At 39.2% G+C, this 21859-nt stretch overlaps 1 protein-coding gene across 7 annotated transcripts in view; it reads left to right on the top strand.

The window, feature by feature from the left end:
* Positions 1-20578, top strand: part of SNAPC3 (small nuclear RNA activating complex polypeptide 3) — a 38221-nt gene extending 17643 nt beyond the window's left edge. The window contains exons 4-10 of one of the 7 annotated variants that reach the window (XR_008660231.2): positions 2720-2824; positions 5213-5362; positions 9438-9520; positions 11158-11322; positions 16069-16176; positions 17840-18425; positions 19747-20578. Coding sequence is in view for 6 of the 7 variants with exons in the window: in XM_055294199.2 (XP_055150174.1) it covers positions 2720-2824; positions 5213-5362; positions 9438-9520; positions 11158-11322; positions 16069-16176; positions 17840-17987 (759 nt within the window). In the remaining variant the exon portion in view is untranslated. Of the gene's footprint in view, positions 1-2719; positions 2825-5212; positions 5368-9437; positions 9521-11157; positions 11323-16068; positions 16177-17839 lie in introns of all 7 variants that reach the window. The other 6 variants (XM_055294199.2, XM_055294201.2, XM_055294202.2 and 3 more) reach the window with 6 other exon arrangements.
* Positions 20579-21859: the final 1281 nt, after the last annotated feature.

Here is a 21859-nt window from a genome sequence, read left to right as displayed (position 1 = left end):
CCCAGCCAGGATTACAATTAAATCTTAAAATTGAAACAACTTACTTTTAATTATACAGACAGTCCTCAATCTACTGTGGTTTGACTTAGGATGTTTTGACTTTATGATGGGTTTATTGGGGTCTTAAATGCATTTTCCACTTGTGATGTATTTTATTTATGGGGTTTATTGGGGCATAATCCCATCATTGTTGAACATTTGTGTCAGTTTTGTTTCTATAGTATTCGAATACTCTGCTTCCACGTCTTTGTCTGTCCCTCTTTGGGTTGTCACAGATTATGTCTTTATATATTGTGTGTCCATTAACATAACCTTATAAGTATTGTTTAATCCATTTATTTTGCAATCATATAGGAAAAACAGAAAAATCATAGGGGAGTGAGTTACAAACCAAAAGTACAATAATACTGGCTTCTATATTTACCTATGTTGTTCCCTTTAGCAGTATTCTTCATTTCTTCTTATGGCTTCAATTTACTGTCTAGTGTCTTTTCATTTCAGCCTGAAGAATCCTCTTTAACACTTCTTACAGGTCAGGTCTACTGGTAGTAATTAATTCCCCTAGCTTTTGTTTATCTGCAAATGTCTTAATTTCTCCTTCATTCCTGAAGGATAGTTTTGCCAAATACAGAATTCTTGGTTGACAGGTTTTTTTTTTTTCTTTCATGGGTTTAAATATGTCACCCAAAAAAGAAAAACAAAAGTAAAAAAATTTAAAAGCTGAACACAGTGATGGGTTCCCATAGTCTCAGTTACTGAGAAGGCTGAGGCAGAAGGAGCACTTGAGTCCAAGAGTTTGAGGCCAATCTAGGCTACATAGATAGATAGATTTAAAAAATCAGGGCCGAGTGCAGTGGCTCACGCCTGTAATCCCAGCACTTTGGGAGGCCGAGGCGGGCAGATCACGAGGTCAGTAGATTGAGACCATCCTGGCTAACAGTGAAACACCGTCTCTACTAAAAATACAAAAAATTAGCCAGGCGCCGTGGCGGGCGCCTGTAGTCCCAGCTACTCAGGAGGCTGAGGCAGGAGAATGGCGTGAACCCGGGAGGGCGGAGCTTGCAGTGAGCGGAGATAGCGCCACTGCACTCCAGCCTGGGCAACAGAGCAAGACTCAGTCTCAAAAAAAAAAAAAAAAAAATCAGTCAGTCAGTCTATCTGTCTATCTGCCCATTCTCTGGTTTCTTACCTCCATGGTTTCTGATGAGAAAACTCCTGTTAATCTTATTGAGGAATCTGATTTTCTTTAAGTATTTGGTTTCCTTTAGCTGATTGAACACATTTTTAAAGTTGATACATAATGATTGTACAAATTTCTGGGGTACTCATTGAGCACATTTAAGTCAGTTGCTTTAACGTCTTTGTTTAGTGAACTTTTATTTATGTGCGAACGTAGCTGTTGCCTGTAGGAATAATTAATTGACACTTTGACAGTAATTCCAATGTCTGGGCTTCCTCAGGGTGGATTTTGTCAAACTCTTATTTTCCTAAGAATCGTCCATACTTTCCTATATGTGTTTTTGGGAACTAGACATTCTAGGTATATTTTTTCTTGTGCATGGCTGGAGCTGCTTGTGACTTTTCCAAATGATTATTGTAGTATGTGTATTACTTGTTGTACGTGGTCACTGATGTTTCTGTTTCATTATCTCTGCGGTCAATCAGTGATCTGACAAAGATTTCCTTAAATACCTGGCTCCAAAAAGAAAAAAAGCATCTTGTCTGTAAGTCTTCCAATATAGATCCTGCGGGGGGAAGCTGCTGCCACCACGAGGGTCAAAACCAATGCACGTATCTGGGCCAGGCACTCGGCATCACCAGACCAACCAAAACATAAAATCCGCAGTTCTTAGAGAACAGGTCCCCACTGCCTGCCTTGGCACCAGCTAGCTTCTCCAGGAATTCCAGCTGCCGTCTCATCGGCAGAGGGACGAAGGAGTGAGGGTGGTAGTTGATTAGCACACAGTGCTTACTAATGAAAAGCAGCAACTTCTCTCTTCATCAAACACTCCCCTGATTGTTGTAAGTGTCCCGTCAGGTTTCAGAGTTCCAAAGTAGTTTATTCCAGTCTGTCATTCCAGCTTACTGGTTGCTTCTGTTAGAGGGACTGGGCCCTGGAGCTGCCTACTCTATTTTGTGACATCATTCCCACTTATTTTTAAAACATCCTGCATCTAAACCAGTTCATCCTGGCCCCTATTTTATATTAATTTAGCACACATAAAAGATCAAAATATATTAAAGATGTCATGGTGTTATAAAAAGCATAGGGTTTAGAGCCAAACAAATTTGTATTTGCGTCCTAACTCTGGTATGACCTAGAGTAAATCACTGAACCCTGAGCTTTATCTGTAAAATAGCTTTCACAGGAATATTTGATAAGGAATGTAAAAATGTAACTGGAAATGCCAGTGTTATACCAACATTAGTTGATACTCCTGTTTGCTCATCAACTGCTAAGTACTCAGTACCACATATCTTATCAGATGCATTATGCACACATTCCCAGCAACAGTACAGTAAGTATTTTCTGGTTTTGTTTGTTTATTGAAAGAAGATGAAACTAAAGCTTAGAGATGTCTTAACAGTTTTCCCGGAGTATAATTAGGCGTCAAACCCAAGGCTGCTTGACCCGATCCCTTGCTGATAGCCATTGTACCACACTGCATCTTATCTGAGTTATAGTATCTGATTTCAGTGTCTCTTTGTCTTTCTTCAGGAGTCACATGCCATAGGAAAAAAGCCTGAAAATTCAGCTGACATGATTGAAGAAGGGGAGCTTATCCTATCTGTGAATATCTTGTACCCTGTTATATTTCATAAGGTAAGTAGTAAAACCTTTTGGATTTTATGGATAATAGTAACTTTTGTAAAAGTGTTTAATTATTTGAAGAGTCATATTCCTATGCTTATATTAAAAATAAATGCTCTGGGCGTGGTAGCTCATGCCTGTAATCTCAGCACTTTGGGAGGCCAAGGCAGGAGGATCACTTGAGGCCAGGAGTTTGAGACCAACCTGGGTAACATAGACCTTGTCTCTACTAAAAATCAAAAAAATTAACTAGGCATGGTGGTGCACATCTGTAATCCCAACTACTTGGGAGGCTGAGGCAGGAGGATCACTTGAGCCTAGGAATTCAAGGTTGTAAGCGATCTATGACTACACCACTGAACTCCAGCCTAGGAGACAGTGTGAGACCCTGTCTAATAAATGCAAGCATATGCTGCCTATCTGATGTCTTATTTTTAGAGTTGACAATCTATAATCTTGTGTCATCTGTTCTAATAAGGAATATTGGAAATAAGGTCAAATTTCAAACAATCTCTCCATCCAATAGGATTACAGGTATAGTATTGAAATATATGCCTGATTTCTGCACTAGAAGCAACTGAAAGTATATGTAAATCCATAATGATTCTAATTCTACAAATTCTTGAGGGATTTTTGCAGAATAGGTGGCTAATGGAGGAATGGAGTGACCTATGTTCACTAATTTAGAATACTTGGGAAGTTATTGAACTAACCAGAGACAGTTCTTCTTTGATGAAAATACAGAACGTTATTAAGTCAAGGCTATCCAAGAATCTTTTAGGAGAAAGAACTCTTTCCTAGGCCAGAGTGTATATATTCTTGATTCCTTAAATAGATGTATCATAAATTCTGATGAGTTGTCATTGAAATATTAATATATATAAATTGCACTTATGAATAAATAGCCTTTTACGAAGCATCTTGGATGTAGTTAGTACTAATTATCTTATTTGATTAAGATCTCAAATTGCTGGCCGGGTGTAATGGCCCACACCTGTATCCTCAGCACCTTTGGAAGGCTGAGGTGGGCTGATCACTCGAGCTCAGGAGTTCAAGATCAGCCTAGGCAACGTGGCAAAACCTCATCTCTACAAAAAATACAAAAACTAGCTAGGTGTGGTGGTGTGTGCCTGTAGTCCCAGTTACTGGGGAGGATTGCTTGAGTCCAGGAGGTCAAGGCTGCAGTGAGCCAAGATCATGCCATGGCACTCTAGCCTAGGTGACAATATGAGACTCTGTCCCCCACTGCCACCCCCTTCTCCCCAGAAAAAGATCCCAAATGACCAATCATAAAAACAAACCAAACCAAAGTAATGAATCTGGGTTTATAACCTCAGGTTACAGTATAGATTGCTGACCTCAGTGAAGTAACTTTTAGGAAATTTTAAGACAGTCTTGCTGAATGAAGTTACATTCCAGTGGCTCTTAATGCTCATGTCAGTTTGGTATCATCTTGATTATAAACTTTAGTTTAAACCAGGAAATTTCCATGGCTAAGTATGTCAGTTGTACCCATGGGATTTTTGTTGGTTTGTTTGTTTTTGAGACAGGGCCTTGCTCCATTGCCTAGATTGGAGTGCAGCGGTACAATCACGGCTCACTGCAGCTTCGCTCAAGCAATCCTCCTACCTCAGCCTCCCAAGTAGCTAGGACTACAAGCATGTATCACAACATCCAGCTAACTTTTAAATTTTTTTTGAGATGGAGTTTTGCTATGTTGCCCAGGTTGATCTCGAACTTCTAGGCTCAAGCAATCCTCCTGCTTCGGCCTCCCAAAGTGTTAGGATTACAGGCATGAGCCACTGTGCTTGGCCATTCCATGCTATTCTAATTTATGGAGATGACTGAGTGATGACATGAAGAGGCTATAATACCTTTGAAAGAAGATTTTTATTACATTTCCTTAGAAGAGGGGGCACACCATGTAGGGCCACAGGAAGAAGCATCATTCTCATTTAGGAGGCTGAAAGGGGAGAGGGGAAGGCATAGACTACAGTTTTTATTGGGGTTTCTGTGAGAAAGACAAGGTAGGGAAGAGTAAACAGTTTAGGATTGGCTAGTTTGAATAATTCCAGTAGGTTTGGGGGCAGAGGGGCTGTCCCTTGTAGCCTGGTGCTTGGCCCTGGGTGGATTGAGGTTGAGGGAATACCAGGGGAAATAGTGGCTTGGTGTGTGATAAAGGAGGTGGTTTCAGAGTGGCTCTGGATCACAGGGGAGATGTAAACAATTTTGACCGTAGTTTGGCCCTGTAATTATTGGATGTGAAAATACAGAACATCAAGTTATGGGGTCAATTTAAACTTAAGAAAACCAGCAATTTAATTTTGAACTAGTCATGACAGGATTTGTAGTTTTATCGCTTTGTCTCTAAATGAACACTTGTTATTCTTTGACTTTTAGCACAAAGAACACAAACCATACCAAACAATGCTGGTGTTGGGCAGTCAAAGACTCACAGAACTGAGGGATTCAATTCGCTGTGTCAGTGACCTCCAGATTGGTGGTGAATTCAGCAACACTCCTGACCAAGCCCCTGAGCACATCAGCAAAGTAAGGTGATTTCCTCCCATAAAACAAAAGGAAATAACAAGCTAAGAAAATAGTGATTACTCTAGCAGGCTCATAAATGTCCCAGTAAATCCTTTTCTTCTCCTGTGGGATTCCATCAGGCTACTACACTATCTCATTCCTTCCCTTTATCACCGGAACTTTTCCAAAGAAGAGGCTAGACTCTGTTTTGATTTCTTCATCTCTGATTTGTTTCTAAACTATTGTATGGAGACTTTTCCTTCTGGGCTAATAGTGACCACCTAATTTTCTTTTTTGTTTTTTTGTTTTTTGAGATGGAATCTTGCTCTGCCGCCCAGGCTGGAGTGCAGTGGCACGATCTCAGCTCAATAGTGACCACCTAATTTTCTTAGCAGTTGGTTACTTTTCCATTTTTATATAACTTGACCTCACTATAGCATATGACTTTACTGTTCATTCACTCTTGTTTGAAGCTCTGTCAGAGTTGCGATCTGTCATGATTGCCCCCAGCAAAAGGCTGGAGTTGACCTGAGAGCGTCAAATAGCACCCATTCTTCACCTTTCGCTGCCTAAGGACCAATACCCAACAAGGAGAGAGCATATGAAGTTCGTCCTTGCTGGTGTTTCCCCAATGTGTTGCTCTCAAAAGGAAAGAGAAGCCCTGCATACCCCCTGGATAAGGATGGAAAGGAGCAATGTGGTAGACTGGCTACCCACAATGTTTTCAGAAAGGATCGTTTACCTAATAAAGCAGGAGGGCCTTGATCCCTTCCACATTTCATCATAGGGCAGGATTGAACTAAACCTGCTACAACTCTGGCAGAGGGCCTCAGGTTTACAGGGCCATTTCAGGGGAGGGATAGCATCTCCTAGAGATAAGTAAAAAGATATTTGGAACAGCAAGGATGGAGATAGTGTTTGGACAAGAACCAACACAATCTCCTTTTTTCCCGGGTCCTGTTCCACCAGCCACATAAATGTTGGTATAACTTAGGTTTCATGTTAACTTTTTTTTTTTCTCCCTAGGCTGACATATAAGGCCTTTGGTAATGATGCTTCCCAAATTAACTTTCTGTACTGTTTACTTGCTGCCTTTACACCTCATTCATCCATAGTGAATTTGTGTATTTTCATCAGTGTGCCATACTTTTTCATGTCTCCGAGTATTTGAACATGGTAGGAAGCCCTTTCCCTACTTCCATCCATTTTATGAGTTCATTCTCAGATTTCCAAACCCAGCTCAAAACTCACCAATTATATGCAGTTTTTCTTGACTCTTTTCTTTGTTACCCTGGCACCTTTTCTTTTGTCCGTTGTAATATGTATTTCAGTATGCTGATTCAGTGTAATGGGTGTGTGTCTGCTCCACAGGCTGACTATATTCCAGTTTTTGGTGACTAGTGTGGAGACTAGCATCATGGCTCACATGTAGATTTCACTTAAGTACCTGTTGAGTTATGGTGAAAATGGTTTTTAGATATTTAGGTTCTTCAGGGTTGCCATCTCAGTGCTTTTGGAGAGAAACAATAGGATAAAAAGAAAAGTAGAATTTCAAAACTTTATGCGGAGCAGGAAATATGAGATTTGTCTTTTTTTTTCTTTTTTTTTTGGATGGGGCTCTGTTGCCCAGGCTGGAGTGCAGTGATGCAATCTTGGCTCACTGCAACCTTCACCTCCCAGGTTCAAGTGATTCTCGTGCTTCAGCCTTCCAAGTAGCTGGGATTACAGGTGGCCCCACTGCACCCAGTTAATTTTTGTATTTTTAGTAGAAACAGGGTTTCACCATGTTGGCCAAGGTGGTCTCGAACTCCTGACTTCAGGTGATCTACCCGCCTCAGCCTCCTAAAGTGCTGGGATTACAAGGTGTGAGCCACCGTGCCTGGCCAAGATTTATCTTTTCTTTAAAGCAGCAGTGGCAATCTTCTGCAAAGTTTTTTAACCTTGTCAAAAAAAACATAAGATGTAACTGTTAAATAATAAGATCAGTCTAAGAGGAAAAATCTGAATTTATCCTCTTCACTCCAACCATCTGAACATTGCTCAAAGCAATTTGAGTCAGATCTGGGAATCAGTCTTACCTTCAGGAAACCCTGGAGAATGTTTGTCTGTCTGTTTTTTGATCGAGTCCAGTCTGGGCAACAACTCACTGTGTTGCCCAGGAGAAGGTTTTAACCAGGCTTTGTCAATTTACTTGGTCTGTACATTGGTGCTGATAGCTTCAGAAGTTTTCTAAGCAGGGATTAAATAACCCATAATTGTATTTTAAAATATTTACATATCTACTGTTATATTGTTTCTGTCTCTTCTATTATTATTATTATTTTTTTTTTTTTTTTTCGAGACAGAGTTTTGCTCTTCTTGCTCAGGCTGGAGTGCAATGGCACGGTCTCGGCTCACTGCAACCTCTGCCTTGCCAGTTCAAGCGATTCTCCTGCCTCAGCCCCATGAGTAGCTGGGATTACAGGCATGCACCACCATGCCCAGCTAATTTTTGTATTTTTAGTAGAGATGGGGTTTCTCCATGTTGGTCAGGCTGGTCTCGAACTCCCGACCTCAGGTGGTCTGCCCACCTCGGCCTCCCAAAGTGCTGAGATTACAGGCGTGAGGCACCAGGCCAGTCAGGTAAGTTTATTAGTGGATGACTTTTGATTCAAGTGGAAAACATTTTTGTTCTTTCAGAGTTCACCTTGTAATTAATAATTATGCCGAAAGATAGTAAGTTGCTTAAATCACCTAAGATGAATTTTTACGGAAGTGTTTTGTAAAACACAATTGTATATATTAAACTTCATTTTGTTTCCAAAATAAGTCAATAGTTATTTTTTTAGAACCTTAATTTTGGACCCTACTTACCTCTTTGAGGGTGTAGAAGTATATTAAGTGGCAGATTTTGTATTGTAGCAGCTAGTCATATGACATTAAGTACATTATACTTAATGTACATAATCTGCATAACAACCTATGAGGAAGGTAAAGGCTTTACTCACATTTTACATCGGAAAACAGAGGGTGAGTGAGATTTAGTGACTGGTCCAAGAAGAAACAACATAGCCAGTCTTGCAAGAGTGTCTGATGCGAACACAAGATGATCTGCAAGTGGGGGAATGAAGACAAGAAAGAAAAATGGAAGCTTCAAAGAAGTAGGAGAAAAATTAAAATATTAGGGTAAAATTATTTTAGTATCTGAAACATATATCTCCTATACATAAATTGCTTTTGATCTTCACAATCCTGTAAGACATCGTGGCAGATATTATTATTCTCATTTCACAGATGAGAAAACAGGTCTGAGAAGTGATTGCTACATAGCAGAATCACAAAAGCTAGTAAGTGGTAGGTTAATGAAAATAACTCAGGTCTTCTGACCCTCATTCAGGGGTCTAAATAGAAGGTGAAGGACCAGTTTAACAGAGTGCTTCTCAACTCTGGTTGCATGTTTTTTTTCTAGAGAGCTTTGGAAAAATACTGATCCCCAAAGATTCTTAATTAATGAGTCTGAGTTGACACTTGGTTTTTGGTGTTTTTGTGATTTGATTTTGCAGTCAAGATTGAGAGCCACTCCTTTGACGGAAACTGTGGTAGAATGAGTTAAGAAACCTTGAAGGTTCCAACCAGTTGTGGTACAACTATGGTACCTGGGGCAAGATTGCTTGAGTAAAAATAGAAATTCAGATTCTGTCTGCCTAAGAGTTACTGAAAATATAAAGACAGAATTTTTGTAAAAACATTGCAAATACAAAAAAATGCCAGAAAAACGTAGCTCAATGATCATTGTTATCACTGGGGAAACATTAAAGATAGAACTTTGTTTAGTTTTTAGTTCTAGTATCCAACACTACTTACTGCTGTGTAAGTATATTAAAATAATGATGTTTATTTGATTTCTAATTGGGTTCCTTTCATGAATCTCAGGAGAATATACACATTTAAATCAAACGTGGTGATTAAAACAGCAGTAGAGTAAAATTGAAAGTAGTAGCAGTTTTTGTAACAAATTAGTGTGATTTTATGATATATATATTTTGAATTAAGACTTAGAGCAATTTCATCATTGTTAATAGTTGACTTTCTCTCAATACCATCTGTTTTCTTGTAGGACCTATACAAATCAGCCTTCTTTTATTTTGAAGGAACATTTTATAATGATAAAAGATACCCGGAATGCAGAGATTTGAGCAGGTATAGTTTCCAAAAATTTTCCCAAAGTCTTTCCTATTTCTAGTTATCAAAGTAGTGTTATCTTCACAAATCCTATTATTGGCTTATTAAGGACCTTTGCCGAGGAATTATTGATAAATCTTGTCTTGTGCATTACATACATCCAAAAATAATTAGCCAGGCACAGTAGTCCCAGCCACTCCGGAGGCTGAGGCAGGAGAATCTTTTGAGGCCAAGAGTTCAAGGCTGTATAGCATGCTGTAATCTCGCCTGTGAATACCCACTGCTTTCCAGCCTGGGTAATATAGCAAGACTCTGTCTCTAAAAAAAAAAAAATTAAATCCCCTTAACATGCATTATTAGTCTCTGGCCTTTACATATAAGTAATAGTGGCAAATTAACCTTTCACTATTTTTTCTGCCTATCCAGTATATACTATTGTTTGCCCTAGGTGATGGTGATATATATATTGCTTAAGTACATAATATAGGAAAAATCTATAAGCTCATTTTAATGAGACCATACTTTCATTATCAATGTCTTAGCAATTACAGTATATAAGTATATATATTATTGTTGCCCTTTTTTTAAAAAAAGAAAGTCTCGTTCTGTCACCCACTTTGGAGTATGGTGGCATGATCTCAGCTCACTGCAGCCTCTGCCTCCCAGGTCAAGCCATTCTCGTGCCTCAGCCTGCCAAGTAGCTGGAACTACAGGTGTGTGCCATCATGCCCAGCTAATTTTTGTATTTTTAGTAGAGACAGGGTTTCGACATGTTGGCCAGGCTGGTCTTGAACTCCTGGCCTCAAGTAAGCCGACTGCATCGGCCTCCCAAACTGCTAACATTACAGGTGTGAGCCACAGTGCTCAGCATATTGTAGCCATTTTTAATCTGTATTCTAACCCAACAGTTCAAACCTATTGGTTTCAGCATTTTTTTTGTTTTGTTTTCTTTTTGAGACAGTTTCGCTCTTGTTGCCCAGGCTGGAGTGCAATGGCGCGATTTCGGCTCACCACAGCCTTTGCCTCCCGGGTTCAAGCGATTCTCGTGCCTCAGCCTCCCCAGTAGCTGGGATTACAGGCATGCACCACCACGCCTGGCTAATTTTGTATTTTTAGTAGAGATGGGGTTTCTCCATGTTGGTCAGGCTGGAATCGAACTCCCGACCTCAAGCGATCCGCCCACCTCGGCCTCCCAAAGTGCTGGGATTACAGGTGTGAGCCACTGTGCCCAGCCTTGCAGTTCTTTATACTATAAATAATTGAAGACCCCGATGAGCTACTGCTTATGTGGGTTATAACTATCAATATTTATAATATTAAACATTGAAAATAAGTATTTGAAATATTAAATCTCATTACATACTAACATTTTGTGAAAAATATTTTTCAAAACACAATGAGTGGCATTGTTACACATTTTGCATTTAAGCTAAAGTGATGCACATCATGTAACCTGCAGAAAACTGATCCCTTATGAAAATTCAGCATTCCTAATCTCAACATGTGTCAAACATTTTGGTCTTCATCTCAAGATGGCAACTGTCCAGTTAGTTTTGTGAGCTAGGTTAATGTGAATTACTGCAATCACAAACTGTTTTCTGTAGTTTTTAAGTTTTTGTGGAAAAATAATATATCCTTGCCTTTTCCCCCCTCAGAACTATCATCGAGTGGTCAGAGTCCCATGATAGAGGCTATGGAAAGTTTCAGACTGCTAGAATGGAAGATTTCACCTTCAATGACTTGTGTATTAAACTGGGTTTTCCTTACTTATACTGTCATCAGGGAGACTGTGAACATGTCATTGTCATTACTGACATAAGGTAGGTGACAGCACTTAGGACATTTTGTCACCTTTTTTTTCTTTATTTCAGAGTACAAAAGCAGAGATAGTTTTTTTAAAAATATGAGGAGTAAAAGTAATAACCATTGCAACTTGGCTTGGGAGCAGCAAAAATACTGTCTTCTTTCCATGCAAATATCAACTCTTTCCATCCATTTGCATCCTCTATTGTTCATTATTTCAAGAAATACTTTACTGTTAGACGGTTAAAAATCTGTTAATACTTTAAAAAGTATCTCCATTTTGTATTAAATAGCTGTTATTCAGATAGTACTTATCCATTTATATATAACATTGCAAGTTTGTTTTTAGGTTTGTCTTTTTGCCAAAATTTGAAGGAGATAAAAGGGAATTGGAGGAAGAGTAATTCTAATATTTGACAAATGTGAAGTCTTAATGCTTTGACAAAGATTTAAATTGGGAAGGAGCTAAGATAGTCTAAAATGAGACTTAGGGATGAGTTATAAATTTTAGACAGCTAATAGCTGTATTCTATGAGTAAGGCTATTCATTTCCTCTTTATTTAGGAAATCACAGTTTAAGAAGGAATACTATGTATAAATAAACCCTGCCCCATTGCTGGTTTGATTCCTTATGAGAGACCATTTAAAAGTTTTTTGTGGAACAATAACATACCTATGTTTGACCAGTAATTAGAAACCAGTAATTACTGGCATTAATTAGTAATTTATTATACCACTAATAGAAACTGATGCCTGCCAGACGCAGTGGCTCACGCCTACAATCCCAACACTTTGGGAGACTGAAGTGGGCAGATTGAGCCCAGGAGTTCGAGACCAGCCTGAACAATATGGTGAAACCCTCTCTACAAAAAATACAAAAATTATCTGAGCATGGGTGGTGCGTGCCTGTAATCCCAGCTACTCAGGCTAAAACGTGAGGATCGCTTGAGACCAGGAGGTCAAGGCTGCAGTGAGCTATGATCATGCCACTGCATTCCAGCCTGGGTGACAGAGTGAGACCTTGTCTCAAAAAAAGAAAAGAAAAAAAGAAAGAAGCTGATGCTTTCAGAAAGTCTCTGCTTCCATTTTTGGTCTTACTGACTCTTCTCCAAAATTTTGTATCCCATGCACTCCATCTCAGGAAACTACCAGAAGATGTAAAAGTGCTTCACAGGAAGTGTAAACCATGAACAAGAAAGACATGGAATGCAACACAGAATAGGTTAAATAGACATAAAAGGGATTCTCAGAATGATGGAAAAGTGAAATCCTAGTGTGAGAGCTTTACACCAGACCCAGAGATTTGATCCAGGGTCTGGAGCCAGGAGCATACAGAACTCAGGAAGGATGTCTGGGAGGAAAAATAGAACTGGTAGACTCCCGGTTGTTCACTGTTCTGTCAGAAAATAGGTGACTGAATTCATGACAGGTACATTGAAAATTAAGCAAATGGGCCAGGCACGGTGGCTCACGCCTGTAATCCCAGCACTTTGGGAGGCCAAGGCGGGGAGATCACGAGGTCAGGAGATCGAGACCATCCTGGCTAACACAGTGAAACTGTCTCTACTAAAAATACAAAAAGCAGCCGGGCGTGGTGGCAGGCACCTGTAGTCCTAGCTACTCGGGAGGCTCTGAGGCAGGAGAATGGCGTGAACCCAGGAGGCGGAGCTTGCAGTGAGCTGAGATCGTGCCACTGCACTCCAGCCTGGGTGACAGAGCGAGACTCCGTATCAAAAAATAAATAAATAAATAAGAAAATTAAGCAAATGTAAATGGGAGAGAATTAATAGATTAACAGCTACAAAACAAAGTGTCATCCAGTAGATGTCAACTGTGTGGCTTAGGTAGAAGTAGCACTAATTCGTCATGAATTAAATATCTGTTTAACCAAAATTATGGTAGTTCTGTGGGGAGAAGTTGAGGAGCTAAATTCTAAACAATTAAGAATGGAAAACAGTTGCCCCTAGGGAAGAAGAATGGGGAGGCAAGAGCCAGAAGAATACATAAACCTTGGATTTATATGACTTTTAAAATTATAGAAGTACCTTTATGTCTTTGATGTTATTAAAATTTTGTATCAGCAGCCTGGCACAGTGGCTCATGCCTGTAATCCCAGCACTTTGGGAGGCCAAGGTGGCCAGATTACTTGCAGTCAGGAGTCTGAGACCAGCCTGGCCAAAATGGTGAAATCCTGTCTCTACTAAAAATACAAAAATTAGCCAGGTGTGGTGATGGGTGTCTGTAGTCCCAGCTACTTGGGAGAGTGAAGCACGAGAATCACTTGAACTCGGGAAGCGGAGGTTGCAGTGAGCCAAGATTGTGCCATTGCACTCCAGCCTAGGCAACAGAGCAAGACTGTATCAAAAAAAAAAAAAAATTATATAAGCTGTTCTGCCTGCTCTTCCTTTCAAATGTGGGAAAATGTGCTGGCCTTGTAATAAACATAAGATGGAAGGCAATCCCCTTTTCTCTCTGATGGCCTTGTTTTTTGTACATTTTTCTTTTCTTTTTTCTTTTTTTTTTTAGACGGAGTTTCGCTCTATTGCCTAGGCTGGAATGCAGTGGCATGATCTTGGCTCACCGCAACCTCTGTCTGCTAGGTTGAAGCAATTCTTGTGCCTTAGCCTCCCAAGTAGCTGGGATTGCAGGCACTTGCCACCTTGTCTGGCTAATTTTTGTATTATTTATTTTATTTATTTTTTTTTGAGACCGAGTTTCGCTCTTGTTGTCCAGGCTGGAGTGCAGTGGCATGATCTCGTCTTACTGCAACCTCTGCCTCCCAGGTTCAGGCGATTCTTCTGCCTCAGCCTCCTGAGTAGCTGGGATTACAGGCATGTGCCACCACGCCTGGCTAATTTTGTATTTTTAGTGGAGACAGGGTTTCACCATGTTGGTCAGGCTGGTCTGGAACTCCTGACCTCAGGTGATCCGCCCACCTCGGCCTCCCAAAGTGCTGGGATTACAGGCATGAGCCTTCCGCGCTCGGCCTAATTTTTGTATTTTTAGTAGAGACGGGGTTTCACCATGTTGGCCAGGCTGGTGTCGAACTCCTGACCTCAGGTGATCCGCCCACATCGGCCTCCCAAAGTGCTGGGATTACAGGCATCAGCCACTGCGCCTGGCCTTTTCCATACACTTCTTATAGTGTAGGCCTGTTTCTATAAACAACATGATTCCAAGGCTGAAGGATAAAAACATGACCATTAAACTCATGGTAACTTCTTGATACAGTGATCAACAAAAGAAACATGATTTGTTTGAATGTCAGAGAAAAACAATTTACACTTCTTTTTTTTTCTTGAGAGGGGATGCCACTCTGTTGCTCAGGCTAGAGTGCAGTGGCAAAATCATGGCTCAGTGCAGCCTCGACCTCCTGGGCTCAAGTAGTCCTCTTCCCTCAGTCTTTCCCATAGCTGAGATTATAGGCATATGCCACCATGCCTGGCCAATTTTTTTATTTTTTTGTAGAGACAGGGTCTCACTTTGTTTCCCAGGCTGGTCTGAGCTCAAGCGATCCTCCTGCCTTGGCCTCCCAAAGTGCTGGGATTGCAGGTGTGAGCCACCATGTCTGCCCTTTTATTTTTTTTCAGCAGTTTACATTTATTAAGAGTATGCAATGTAGGGCTTTTTAAAAGGCAATTTAGAGAAGTCATTTTTATCTTACAGGTGGATTTAATCATTCATTGCCATTCCATAATACCAACTATCAAAAGGTTATTTTCTGATGGTAAAAGTTTTAATTTTAAAAAAATCAAATTTTAGAATTGTTAGAGACCTTTAGAACAATTTTGTGTAGTCCTTTCATCTTTCAGAAGAATCTGAAGTCTGTCATGATTTAAAGGATTTACCCAAAGCCATGGAGCTGATTAGTGGCAGAGTAGAGATTGACTTCCATTTCTTTTTTAATAAAAATTATGAAACTTCTTAAAGGTTTCATAATTCTGATACTTAAAACTAAGATTCTACCAATTCATATTGTGCCAGGAGTCAGGATTAGATTTTAATAAAGGAGACATTAAAAAAACAAGAGCCACATTGTAACAACCAGTTAATCTAGGTAAAATATAACTGAGTAGCTTTGCCCAAATTATGTTTTCCTACAAGGTACTAAATGTTAGCCAGGTGTCATGGCTCACTGCTGTAATCCCAGCACCTTGGGAGGCTGAGGTGGGAGGATCGCTTGAGGCCAGGAGTTTGAGACCAGCCTGGACAACATAGTGAGACCGTGTCTCTACAAAAACTTTAAAAATTATCTGGGTGTGGTGGTACATGCCTGTAGTCCCAACTAGTGGAGAGGCTGAGGTGGGAGGATTGCTTGAGCACAGGAGTTTGAGGCTACAGTAAGCCAAGATCATGCCACTGTACTCCAGCCTGGGTAACAGAGTAAGACCCCATTTCAAATAAATAAAAATAAAAGGTACTAGTGTTAAGCAAAGCAAGGATTCTCTGGTAGAATACATTCAAGAAATGCTTTACATAGTAACTCCCTCTTAGGAGGGGATCACAGTGTACATTACCATAAAGGGATTTGAGAAGCCTAAGGAAAGAAAACCTTGTTTAATCCAAAATGCTCTTGGAGAAAGTATTTTGTGGAACACAATTTGGTCAAACATGGCATAACAAGTAATTCAGCAACATCTTGTAAGCAAAAATTGAAAGTATCTATTTTCCTAATACTCAGGTACAGATATATTTAATAGCTCATAAAAATTTGTCACTTAATATTTGTCACTTTAATATCTTTATTTTCCCATGAACAAAAGGCTTGTGCATCATGATGACTGCTTGGATAGGACACTGTATCCCCTCCTTATCAAGAAGCATTGGCTATGGACCAGAAAATGTTTTGTTTGTAAAATGTATACAGCTAGGTGAGTGATAATGTATTTTTTTTTTTCTCTAAGAAATGGTAGTTTTGACTTTTGGTATTTGTTTTCCACTTTGGATCTAAGAATATTTGTACTTTAGCTTATAAATATGAAGTATCATCTAGTAGGGAAGTGCCACAAAATCAGTTTAGTGAGTTAAAACTAACATTCTTAAATAGTAAGGAAATATTATACGTACACGAGTCCAGGGGTAGGTCAAATTTCAGGCTTGTAAAATGTATACAGCTAGGTGAATAAATAAAAATTACTAGTGTTAAGCAAAACAACGAATTCTCTGATAGAATACATTCAAGAAAAGCTCTGTACAATAACTCCCTGTTAGAGGGTCACAGTGTACATTACCATAAAGGGATTTGGGAAGTCTAACAAAAGAAAACCTTGTTTAATCCAAAATGCTTGAGAGCCATGTTCTTTCTGCCTCTTGTCCACATAATTTACATAATCAGCTTCATCAATAAAACTTCATCAATTAAAAAAATACCACAGCACATCACATGAAGTTAAAATACAGTTTTATAAAATTTTTACTTTATGTGATTCTACATGTTTAGATTATAAGGTATTTCTTACTGTGGGTCAGTAAAAAAAAATGTGTTGCTTTTGGAGGCTGAGGTGGGAGGATCGCTTGAGGCCTGGAGACCAGCCTGGACAACACGCAATAACTATAAAAAACATGTAAAAAAAACATCTGAAAGCCACTCAGAGGAAAGGAAATTTAGTAGAGGTTGAGCATTCCAAATTTCAAGAATCAGAAATCCAAAACCTGAAAGTGTTTGAGTGGCAACATCTGATGCTCAGATGATCATTGGAGCATTTTGGATTTCAAATTCTCAGTGGGATGCTCAACTGGCAAATATATGCATAATATATTTAAAAATCTGAAAAAAATCTGCAGTTTGAAATACTTCTTTCTGGTCCCAAGCATTTCAGATAAAGGATACTCAACTTGTATCTTCAGTTTGTTTTCGCCACCCCACCACAATACTGTGTTCTAAAAGATCAATAGGAAAACATGATAAATCAAAGTGAAAATAATGTGTTAAAAGCAAACATTCCATGAGATGCAGAATTCAAACATACCATACAGTAGTATCTTCATGCCATTCGACATTTTGGTTGAATAATGTTGCCCATATTGCTATTTGTATGTACTTTATAACATAATCTTGAGTTCTAGGTAAAAAGAGTTACATAGTTTTTAAATTAACCAGTACTCATTTATCAGTTAAGAAGGTATATTAAGCAAAAGTGTATCAGATCTGTAGCATCTAATTTTGCTACGGGTTTTCAAGATGGTCTGTTAGAAGAAAATGACTATATTCGTACTTGGAGGATAGGTATGTCATGGCAAATGTGTGATGCTTTCAAATAGATTTATATTCTTCCTTTAAGGGTAAGTGTTACAGAGAAACAGCATTCTGCAATGTTTCTTAATGTTAGATGCCCTTTTGCTTTGTAGAGAGAGTATTGGTGGTGACGTATTTGTATCTATGTATACAAAATTAAAGGATTATTATGCACTAATAACAGACTGATAAGGAAATAGAATGTGATATTTACATATTGCTACAGGTCATAACTTAAAGCATGTTAAAGTATGGCAAATTTGATTGTAATGATGTACTTCTTTTTTTAAAAACTGCAGATGGGTGACGAACAATGACAGTTTTGCACCAGAGGACCCATGTTTCTTTTGTGATGTTTGCTTCCGAATGCTCCACTATGACTCAGAAGGCAACAAACTGGGGGAATTCCTTGCTTATCCTTATGTTGATCCTGGAACCTTTAATTAAGAATAGCTACACTCACAAAAGTACCCCCTCATGAAATAACTGTTCTCTTGGATGGTTACCTTATTTCTAAGAAACACCACTGAGGAACAGGATCTACTTTGAACAGTACGCTAAAGCTACCAAAAAAAAAGTCCAAATCACAGATTTTCTTATAATGATTGTATTTAAATGTTTATAACATAGTTTAATTTCTTATTTATTCCAAATAGTATTTAGAGTTTTTTACACATTTTGAGTTGAGTTGTAGTACTTTATGTATTGACTTTAAATCCTTTGTCACACACACATACTCTTTCTCCAAGTCCATGCCTTCCCTATTCATTCTGTGTCCAAAGTGTTTTGTTAAAGATAGAATTAATGATACATCAAGTAGTGGAAGTGTTTTGAAAATTCTTTGAAGAATGTGAGAGCTACACCTTCTGCCATGAGGCTTCCAAGGTAAAGATCCTTCAAATATCTGTAATGGAAATTAGGGAGAATGAATTATTTACAAATAAGACAAAATAGCTTTGGGATTTTTTTTTTTTTTTTTTTTTGAGACAAAGTCTCACTCTTGTTGCCCAGGCTGGAATACAATGGCGCAGTCTCAGCTCACTGCAGCCTCCGCCTCCCGGATTCAAGTGATTCTCCTGCCACAGCCTCCCGAGTAGCTGGGAATACAGGCACCTGGCACCATGCCTGGCTAATTTTTGTATTTTTAGTAGAGACGGGGTTTCACCATGTTGGCCAGGCTGGTCTCAAACTCCTAACCTCAGGTGATCCTCCTGCTTCAGCCTCCCAAAATGTTGGGATTACAGGTGTGAGCCATCGCGCCCAGCTGCTTTGGGGGAATTTAATCTTACTGTGCTGTTTAGTAATGTTAGGTTTTATTTTGAAGGAAACTAGGCGTACAAGACATGTTAATAAGACTGTGAATAATGAATTTAAAAAGATCTCGAGTATATACTCATAACTCCAGAAATAACATTAACTTAAAGCTTTCTATTTCTTGACAAAAGCTTTATGAATGCTATGAGTTTAAAATATGTCAATTTAATACTATGATTTAAAAAACAATAGCAGATTTTGTATGACTGTGGGGACATGGAAAAATCAAGATCCTATTGATTCCTAGCTCTGGCTCACTTATTCTCTGGTAATGATACTATTGGATATATACCAAAATTATATAAGCAAAAAGAAAAAAAATAAGTTTTTCTGGCCCAGGTCTTCCATTCTTCTGGTCCCCTTACTATAGTAATCCTAGTTACTCTCATCTTATTCTGAGAAAAAAAAAAAAAACTTTTTAAACTTATTTTTTGACATAGGGTCTTACTCTGTCACCCAGGCTGGAGTACAGTGGCGTGATCTTGGCTCACTGAAGCCCTGACCTCCCTAGGCTCAGTTGATCCTTCCACCTCAGCCTACCGAGTAGCTGAGACCACAGGCACAGGCCACCATGGCGGGCTAATTTTATTTCTTGTAGAGACAGGGTTTCACTGTGTTGCCCAGAATAGTCTCGAACTCCTGACCTCAAGTGATCCATCCGCCTTGGCCTCCCAGAGTGCTAGGATTACAGGCATGAGCCACAGCGCCCAGCAAAACAAACTCTTTATTTTCAGGTCTAGACCATCAGATAGATTTATAGGTATCTATATTCAAATATTTTCTGGAAACCTTTACGGGTAGAAAATTTAATACTGTTTAAAAGACTTTTAGGAAGACTATAGATTTCAAATGCATCATTTAAAATAAACAAACTCCACTTTCTCTCTCCTAGGTTGTATTTAAATTTGACCAAATATCTGGATGGCTAAGAACAGACATTTATCATATACATGGAAAACTGATGAAACCTATAAGCCTATGTGTTTGACAGTGAAGTATGTTTTATGGACTTAAATGCCACAGTTAAGTCCATTGGCTTGGAGATGACAAGCACGTGTTTCTGGTATGTCTAGTGTTCTCATTCACTGATTCAGTCAGTACACAGATAATCAGTATAGAGAACTCAAAAGGCTGGCTTATGTTATACCTAAATTTTTACTTTCTTGTATACAACAATGCTAAAATTGAGCACATTGATAACTGCCAGCAAACCGTAGATTTAAGATAAATGAGTGATCTACCCAACCCTGAAATTCCATGGGTAAAAACTTTGATTCCTTTATTTTTAATACGGCATTCCTTATAGGTCTTACATGCATATGCAAGGATATTTTATTTTATTCATTTTCATTTCATACTCTCAAAACACCAAACTTCAAGAAGTTAATTATTGTCGTAACGCATTATTCCGTGTGTGGTGTCAATTCATTTTAATGGACAAAGAAGAAACATGCCAGTTAAAACATTTCTGCTACTGTGATTCTTCTTTTGTTACTTGAGAATGTTATTGTGCTAGTTCTTAAGGTTAACTTTTTCATCAAAGACTTGGGTACCTATTATTGTTTCCTGGTGAAACTGAGGAGAAAAGTTAGTCAACCAGTTTACTCCCACAGTTTGCCCGTGTGTTATGTATCAGTTATACAGGTATCCCACCAAGTTCAAGTCAAAAGAAATTCCTAACTTTGTGTATTTCTGGAGCTATAAAACCCCTGATTTAAGACAGATTTTCTCTTTTTTCGAGACAGCTTTTCTTTATGCTTATTTCAATCAAATGTAACACGCCTGTCAAATTACATGTAATACATTGTCTAATGAAGATAGGCAAATGTGAAAATGTTGTGATGAACATGTCAGTCAACCTGCTTGGTAGTTGAATTTGACTTTTATATAATAGTGGATACACATGCACAAAAGTCACTAGAGAAGCAACAGCTATTTCTTTAAACAAACATTCTTCAGGCCTCAGTACCGTTTAAGGATAATTAGACAGTTTTACTAGGAGAAAGGTCAGTCATCTCTAACATTGTGTTGCAGAATTACACAACACAAACATAAACACACTTCTGCCTATTAAACCAGTTTCTTTGTTTCTAAAGAGTTTAACGATACAGGTTTGCTATTTCCATTAGAGCATCCTTTTTCTGGCCAATCGGACAAAATAAAGTTAGCGAAGCCCTCACAGCACCCTATGAAAAATCTTTGCTCTTATACAGGATTAGATGCAGACCTCATCTTGACCTGACATCTGTAACCAGGTAAGTGTATGTGAGTAGGAACAGACAGCAGTACTGTATCAGCAGAATCTATCATATTATTTGAAATCACCGGATATAATATTAATTATAAAGTGTATGGTTCTCTCCAGTTGTTGACATACCAAATCCCAATCAGTTCTCAGATTCAGATGGATGTATCTGCAATTTCTCCAAGCAGCTAAGAAAACCTTCAATAGTCAGTTCTGCTTGGTCATGGTATGACTTTGAGATGGAGTCTTGCTCTGTCTCCCAGGCTGGAGTGCAGTGGGGCAATCTCAGCTCACTGCAACCTCTGCCTCCCGGGTTCAAGCAATTCTCCTGCCTCAGCCTCCGAAGTAGCTGGGACTACAGGCACGTGCCACTGCGCCCAGCTGATTGATGTATGACTCTTTTATCCAGTAATCAAAATATATACGAGTCGGGCGCAGTGGTTCATGTTTGTAATCCTAGCACTTTGGGAGGCCGAGGCGGGCGGATCACGAGGTCAGGAGATCGAGACCACAGTGAAACCCCGTCTCTACTAAAAATACAAAAAATTAGCCGGGCGTGGTGGCGGGCGCCTGTAGTCCCAGCTACTTGGGGAGGCTGAGGCAGGAGAATGGCGTGAACCCGGGAGGCGGAGCTTGGAGTGAGCCGAGATTGCGCCACTGCACTCCAGCCTGGGCGACAGAGCAAGACTCCGTCTCAAAAAAAAAAACAACAAACAAACATATACGTACATACACACACATACTAGCCCCAAAGAGGTGT

The sequence above is a fragment of the Symphalangus syndactylus genome, chromosome 9 (genome assembly GCF_028878055.3).
Source record: "Symphalangus syndactylus isolate Jambi chromosome 9, NHGRI_mSymSyn1-v2.1_pri, whole genome shotgun sequence".
NCBI lineage: Eukaryota > Metazoa > Chordata > Mammalia > Primates > Hylobatidae > Symphalangus > Symphalangus syndactylus.
Note: the sequence above shows the minus strand (reverse complement) of the source record. Positions and strands in the feature narration are given on the sequence as shown.